General features: G+C 42.5%; 1 protein-coding gene across 1 annotated transcript; it reads right to left on the reverse strand.

The window, feature by feature from the left end:
* Positions 1-1065: 1065 nt before the first annotated feature.
* LOC138905996 (uncharacterized) lies at positions 1066-6556 on the reverse strand. Its single transcript, XM_070194512.1, has 6 exons — positions 6232-6556; positions 5411-5623; positions 4767-5043; positions 4417-4580; positions 4049-4296; positions 1066-1098 (listed from the first exon to the last, which is right to left on the reverse strand). The coding sequence occupies exons 1-6, from the start codon at positions 6554-6556 to the stop codon at positions 1066-1068; spliced, it is 1260 nt and encodes a 419-aa protein (XP_070050613.1).
* Positions 6557-7189: the final 633 nt, after the last annotated feature.

Genomic DNA, 7189 nt, shown 5'->3' on the forward strand with positions numbered 1-7189 from the left:
TCTCAAAAACATTTTGCTTTGCACACAAAGGAAACAGAAGTACGAATACATTCACCTCATAACCTTTCACATTATATATAACTTCATTTAATAACCACTTACTCATCTTTTCATTTTCATTGGCTCTCTTGGACATACACATGGTTTTTCATTCATGGCGCGTGGGCCGTATTTCATATTCCACACTTTTGTTTCTTTACTTTCAAGGATCACCATCATAAACATCAACATATAGAGTATTCCGGAAATCACAACTTTAGGTTCATTAGTAATGAAGGCTTTTAACTCAATAGATTTATTTCCAAGAAATGGAGTAAAATGATTAGCAATCGAAGCGCGAGTTAAAAAAATCATAAACGAGTAACACACCATTTATTCTTAAAATATTTTTTCCCAAAAAGGGCAATTCACAATTTCAACTCATGAATATGTAAGAGCTCAATTATACATTGGAAATACTTACAAAGCGTAGCATTAGTTAAACAACCACACTTGGGCACGACTTGAATACCTAAGCTTTTAGGCAAATCTATTTTCGAAGTCAATTTGGAAAAGTTGAATCAAGACTCATTTCATTTCATTGGCACCATTGGCCACAAGTATAACTTTCATTATTGGCACGGTGACCATACTTTATATCCCCAATCCACTATCTTTCACTTTCAAGTATCTTTAAGATTATCAAAACAAGGCATTTCCAATCAAGACTTTAGGTACACATATGGGCAATTAAGAGTCTTAAGCAATTCGAGTTTTTCTCACACAATTTGGCATCATAACTTTCATTTGAAACACGACTCAAAGCCATAACATTTTAATACACATATCATTCTTAAACACATTCCCTAAGGATAACATAATATGATAGGAACATTTGGAACACATTTTGAATACATAATTCTCGACACTTGCTTACTCGGGATGATCGAATTTATTGAGAATAATTCGGAACATGGGAATAAGGAACTTGAGACAACCATACTTGAAACTTACGGGAACATCATGGAATTCAATTCTAAGAGAGTAATTTAGCCAACATACCTTGTTTGAACTTTCCTTAAGTTACTACAACATCCCAACACGTCTAGCAATATCAATCTATAAGAAGATAGCGAAAATCAGACAATAATTAGAGGCATTCTCATTGTGTAACTCTCTTAAGAATTTTGTCAAACACCTATAGTGCAAAATAGACTACAAGGCTCTACAGTGATAATCCCTTCCTCCCTCAACCAGTTTCAAAAAGAGACTACCTAAAATAGTTCATTAACCCCACATACTACAACCTATTATTACATGTATGGCCTATTTCCAACCCCACAATATACTTGAACTCATAACCTCTTGCATGAAAGCTTAGGACTAGGACTACCCGGATAGATGATGGTTTAGTGAGTAGCTTCCATGATTCTTGAGGATTGGTGCAAGAATGGATGATTAGAATGCTGGGTCTTCTCCTTTTCTCTATAAAATACTCTTACCTCTCTCTAAAATCATCAGACATTCACTTCAAAATGAGCCCCAAAGGCTATTTATCAAAATGGGGTAGGGTTATAAAAATAGGAAAATGGACCCTCCGAACTCAAGTTTGGGGTCGCAGAATGGTTTGCAGAATAGATATGCATCCCACAAAATAGACCCCGAAAGTGACGCTAAAAACTGGAATGGTCTGGACAGGTCTACGATAGGTCAGCAGTCCGTTGATCACTTATGCGGCCGCAGAGTGGACCGCGTAATCACCCAACAAAATTCTTCATACAAAATCTGTGATATATGTGCAGACCGCAAAATAACTATGTGATCGCATAAGGGACCGCAAAACGACCTTCAAAATTCAACCATTTTTCTGCTCAACTCTGCGACGGGTATGCGGCCCACAGAATGGATTCGTGGTCGCAAATCTGACCGCTTAATTGCTCCCTTCAGCAAAAACTTTCCACCAACACCTCGATGCATTCTTCAACCCAAAATTACTTAGCAAAATTTTACGTGGCCTTACACCAGGCCTGCCTTTTTCACGATCGCGAACAAGCCCTCGCAAAGGCAAAATTGCCCAAGCCCATGAAAACCTCTTACGCGATCACGAGAAAGCCTTTGCGAACGCAAAGCACAGTCCTCGCCAACCAACACGAATGCGACCAGCATTCATGAACGTGAAGGGTATTCTATCTGACCAGTCCCCAGGTCCAGGCCTTCTACGTGAATGCGAGATGGCCACAGCGAATGCGAAGGCCACTCATCCCAAGTCTCTGCGAATGCGACTCCTACTTCGCAAATACGAAGAACAACATCACCCAGTCCCCAAATACTTAATCACAAATATGAGGGTCCTTCCGTGTTCGCGAAGAATGAAGCAAGAACAACATGTTCTGCAAATTTGACTTAGCTCTAGGTGGTCTGAAATACACCCGAGCCACCTGAGACCCCGTCCAAATGCACCAACAAGTCCATAAACATAATATGGACCTGCTCGAACTCTCGGAATACGTAAAACAACAACGAAACTAAGAATCGCACCCCAAAACCAAATTGAATCAACTTATGAACTTCAAACGTCTCAATTAGCTTCGAACGCGCCAAATCATACTTAGACTACTCAGAATGATACCAAATTTTGCATACAAGTCATAAATCACCATACGGACCTATTCTTAGGCTCGAAATCCCAAACGGACCTCGATAACACTATAGTCTACTCCAAACCAAATTTAAAGAACTAGAAAACCGTCAATGAGCCAACTTTCAACATTAAGCGTTGAAACGCTCCCGGATCACCCGAAACTCGATCCGAACACACGCCCAAGTCCAAAATTATTATACAAACCTATTGGAATAATAAAATCCCAGTTCCGAGGTCGTTTACTCAAAATGGTGACTCAAGTCAAACTTGGCCATCATAGGCTACTATAAGGAACTAAGTGTTCTGATTTCTACCCGAACCCTTCCAAACCTAAACTAATCATCCCCGCAAGTCATAAAATAGTAAAAGCACATACGAGGAGTCTTAATTAGGGGAACATGGATCTAGAAAGAAAAATGACTGGTCGAGTCGTTATATTCTCCACCTCTTAATTAAGCGTTCGTCCTCAAACGGGTCTAGAATCATACTCCTAATGTCCTCCTCGGCCTCCCAAGTCGGTTCCTTGAATGGTTGACCCCTCCACTGGACCTTTACCGTAGAAATGTTCTTGGACCTCAATAGGAGAACCTGGTTGTCAACACTAATAGCTGGGTCCTCCTCATAGCCCAAGCTCTCATCTAGGTAAACCGTACTGTAATCTAACACATGCGACCTATCGTTATGGTACTTCCGGAGCATAGACGCATGGAAGATTGGATGAACTCCCAATAGACTGGGAGGCAAAACAAGCTCATAAGCAAGCTCCCCAGCTCACCTCAACACCTCAAATGGGAGGCAAAAGAGTTATGCGGACCGGAAGTTTGGAGATATGGCTTACATGGAAGGTGAGAAGGTTCTTCTTTCAATGTCACCTATGAAGGGCGTGATGCCATTTGTGAATAGGGGAAAGTTGAGACCGAGTTTTATTGGCCAGTTTGGAATCTTGTAGAGAGCTAGATATGTTTCTTATAGGCTTGCATTGCCTCGTAGCCTACCAGGGGTTCATCCGGTATTTCACGTTTCTATGATTCGTAAGAACCATGAGGATAGGTCATATGTTTTGGACTTTGGCATTGTGCATCTTGATGAGAATATGACCTACGAGGAAGAGCCGGTGGCTATTTTAGACCGGTAGGTTCGAAAGTGTATTTACTGATTTTATATGGTACCATGATTTATTAATATTTTAATAGTAGTACTTTAGGACGAGGACAAGACTATTTTCGAGGTTATAAGTATTTATGATATGTTAAACAAGTGATAAGTAAGTGTTATAAATGTCAGAGGGTAAACGAATCGAAGAAATTGAGTATCGTAGAAGTTTGACATTTTGGGATAAAATACGATCCTACTGAACCTCTCGATACCTTTCATCGATGAGACTTTCAAGAGAACCTTCTCGCCCACCATAAATGATAAATCACGCACCTTCCGATCCGCGTAACTCTTCTGTCTGGACTGTGCTGTGCAAAGCCGCTCTTGAATAAATTTTACCTTCTCCAAGGGATCCTTCACTAAATCACTTCCATATAACTTAGCCTCGCTGGGCTCAAACCACCTGATGGGAGAATGACATCGCCGACCATATAAAGCCTCAAATAGAGCTATCTCGATGCTGGACTGATAACTGTTGTTATAAGCAAACTCGGCCAAAGGCAAGAATCGATCCCACTGCCCTGCGAAGACAATCACACACGCTCTGAGCATATACTCTAGAATCTGAACTGTCCGCTCCTACTGCCCCTCGGTTTATGGATGAAAGGCTGTGCTGAGCTCTACTCGGGTGTTCATCTCACTCTGTACTACTCTCCATAAATGCAAAGTGATCTGAGGGCCTCTATCTGAAATGGTGGAAATAATCACACCATGCAAGTGGACAATCTCCTGAATGTAAATTTGGGCCAATCTCTCTGAAGAGTACATAGTCACAACCGGAATATAGTGTGCCGACTTGGTCAGCCTGTCGACAATGACCCAAACGGCATCAAACTTTATCAACGTCCACAGCAACCCAACTACAAGTATAACCATATGCTAGAGTAGGCCACCTGGCCTTTGGTGCTCATACTTAACCTGTTGGCAATTTAGACACCTCGCTACATACTCAACTATGTCCTTTTTCATCCGCCGCCACCAATAAATCTACCTCATATCGTGATACATCTTTGTAGCACCTGGATGAATGGAATACCGAGAACTGTGTGCCTCCTCTAGAATCTTCTCCCTCAAGCCATCAACATTAGGAACACATACGCGACCCTGGAGTCGCAGAACGCCATCGTCACTGATAGTAACCTCCTTTACACCACCCAGTAGTAACGTCTCTCTAAGAACCAACAAGTGCAGATCATCGTACTGACGATCCTTGATCCGCTCAAATAATGAAAACTGAGCCACAACACATGAAAGAACTCGACTGGGCTCTGAAATATCCAACCTCACAAGTCTGTTAGCTAAGGACTGAATGTCCAAAGCCAATGGCCTCTCCTCTACTGAAATAAATGTCAAACTACCTATACTCTCGGTCGTTCTGCTCAAGGCATCCGTAACCACATTCGCCTTGCCGGATGATAAATGATGGTAATATCTAGTCCTTTAATAACTCAATCCACCTGTGCTGCCTCAAATTAAGATCCCGCTGCTTAAATAAATGCTGCAAGCTACGATGATCTATGTAAACTTCACAGGACACCCCATAAAGATAATGCCTACATATCTTGGGAGCAAGAACTATCGCAACCAACTCCAAATCATGTATGGGGTAATTCTTCTCGTGGTGCTTCAACTAACGTGAAACATATGCAATAACTCGCCGCTCCTGCATCACTACACAACCCAGGCCAATGCGTGAAGTGTCGCAATACATAGTATACATCTCTGAATCGGAAGGCAACAGTAACACTTGTGCTGTAGTCAATGTTGTCTTGAGCTTCTGAAAGATCGCCTCACAATCATTGGACCATCGGAATGGAGCACCCTTCTGGTTCAATCTAGTCAAAGGTCCTGCAATAGATAAGAAGCCCTACACAAACCGACGATAATAACCTGCTAACCCCAAGAAACTCATGATCTCGATCGCTGTGGTAGGACGAGGCCAACTATGGACTGCCTCAATCTTCCTGGGATCTACCTTAATACCCTGACCAGACACAACATGTCCCAAGAATGCCACATAATCTGACTAGAACTCGTACTTGGAGAACTTCGCATATAACTTCTATTCCCGCAAGGTCTGAAGCACAACTCTCAAATGCTGCTCGTGCTCCTCCATACTACGCGAGTAGATCAATATGTCATCAATGAAGTCAATAAAAAATGAGTCAAGATATGGCCTGAACACCCAGTTCATCAAATCCATAAACGTCGTCGGGGCGTTGGTCAAGGTGAAAGACATCACTAGAAACTCATAGTGGCCATATCTAGTCCGGAAAGCCGTCTTCGGAATATCTGAAGCACGAATATTCAGTTGATGATACCAGATCTCAAGTCGATCATAGAGAACACCCTGGCACCCTGCAGCTGGTCAAACAAATCATCAATATGCGGCAACGGGTACTTGTTCTTAATGGTAACTTTATTCAATTGGCCGTAATCAATGCACATATGCATACTCCCATCCTTCTTTTTCACAAATAACACTGGTGCACCCCAAGGCGACACATTCAGCATAACGACCCCCCTCGCTAGCAACTCCTCAAGTTGTTCCTTTAACTCTTTCAACTCTTTTGGAGCCATGCGATACAGTGGAATAAAGATAGGTTGGGTACCTGGTGCCAAATCAATACTGAAATCGATATTATGATCTGGTGGCATGCTTAGTAAATCAGAAGGAAATACATCAGAGAACTCCCGCACCACGGGCACTGAATCAATCGTAGGAGTCTCTGCAGTATCCCGAACATAAGCCAGATAAGCCAAACAACCCTTCTCGACCATGTGTCGAGCCTTTAAGAAAGAGATAACCTGAATAGATGCACTGATAGATGAACCCCTCCACTCTAATCTAGGCAACTCTAGTATCACCAATGTAACAGTCTTTACATGGCATGATACGGAGATAACCAGTCCATGCCTAGGATGACCTCAAAGTCGGTAATGTCGAGCAACCGTAGATCTGCTCTTGTCTCATAACCACAGAAAGTCACAATACATGTGCGATAAACCCGATCCATAACAACAGAATCACCCACTGGGATGGACACATATACATGAGCACCCAAGGACTCACGAGAGATATCCAGATAATGAGCAAATAAAGAAGAAACATATGAATATGTAGACCATGGATCAAATAGTACTTAAGCATCCCTATCGCAGATAAAAATAATACCTGTGATCACGGCATCTGAGACTACTGCATCTGGTCTGGTTGGAAGGCATAGAACCTAGCTGGAGTGCCACATGACTGGCCTCCACCTCTAGGGTGACCCTTACCCACCTGTCCTTCGTCTTTGGCAGGTTGGACGGTCGGTGCGGTTATCATGGTCTGATGGCCCTTCTGGACCTACTGCACGGCCTTGCCCCGAAGCCTGGGGCAAGATCTCCTCATGTGACCAAGCTCCCCGCACT

Source organism: Nicotiana tomentosiformis, chromosome 2 (assembly GCF_000390325.3).
Source record: "Nicotiana tomentosiformis chromosome 2, ASM39032v3, whole genome shotgun sequence".
Classification (NCBI taxonomy): Eukaryota; Viridiplantae; Streptophyta; class Magnoliopsida; order Solanales; family Solanaceae; genus Nicotiana; species Nicotiana tomentosiformis.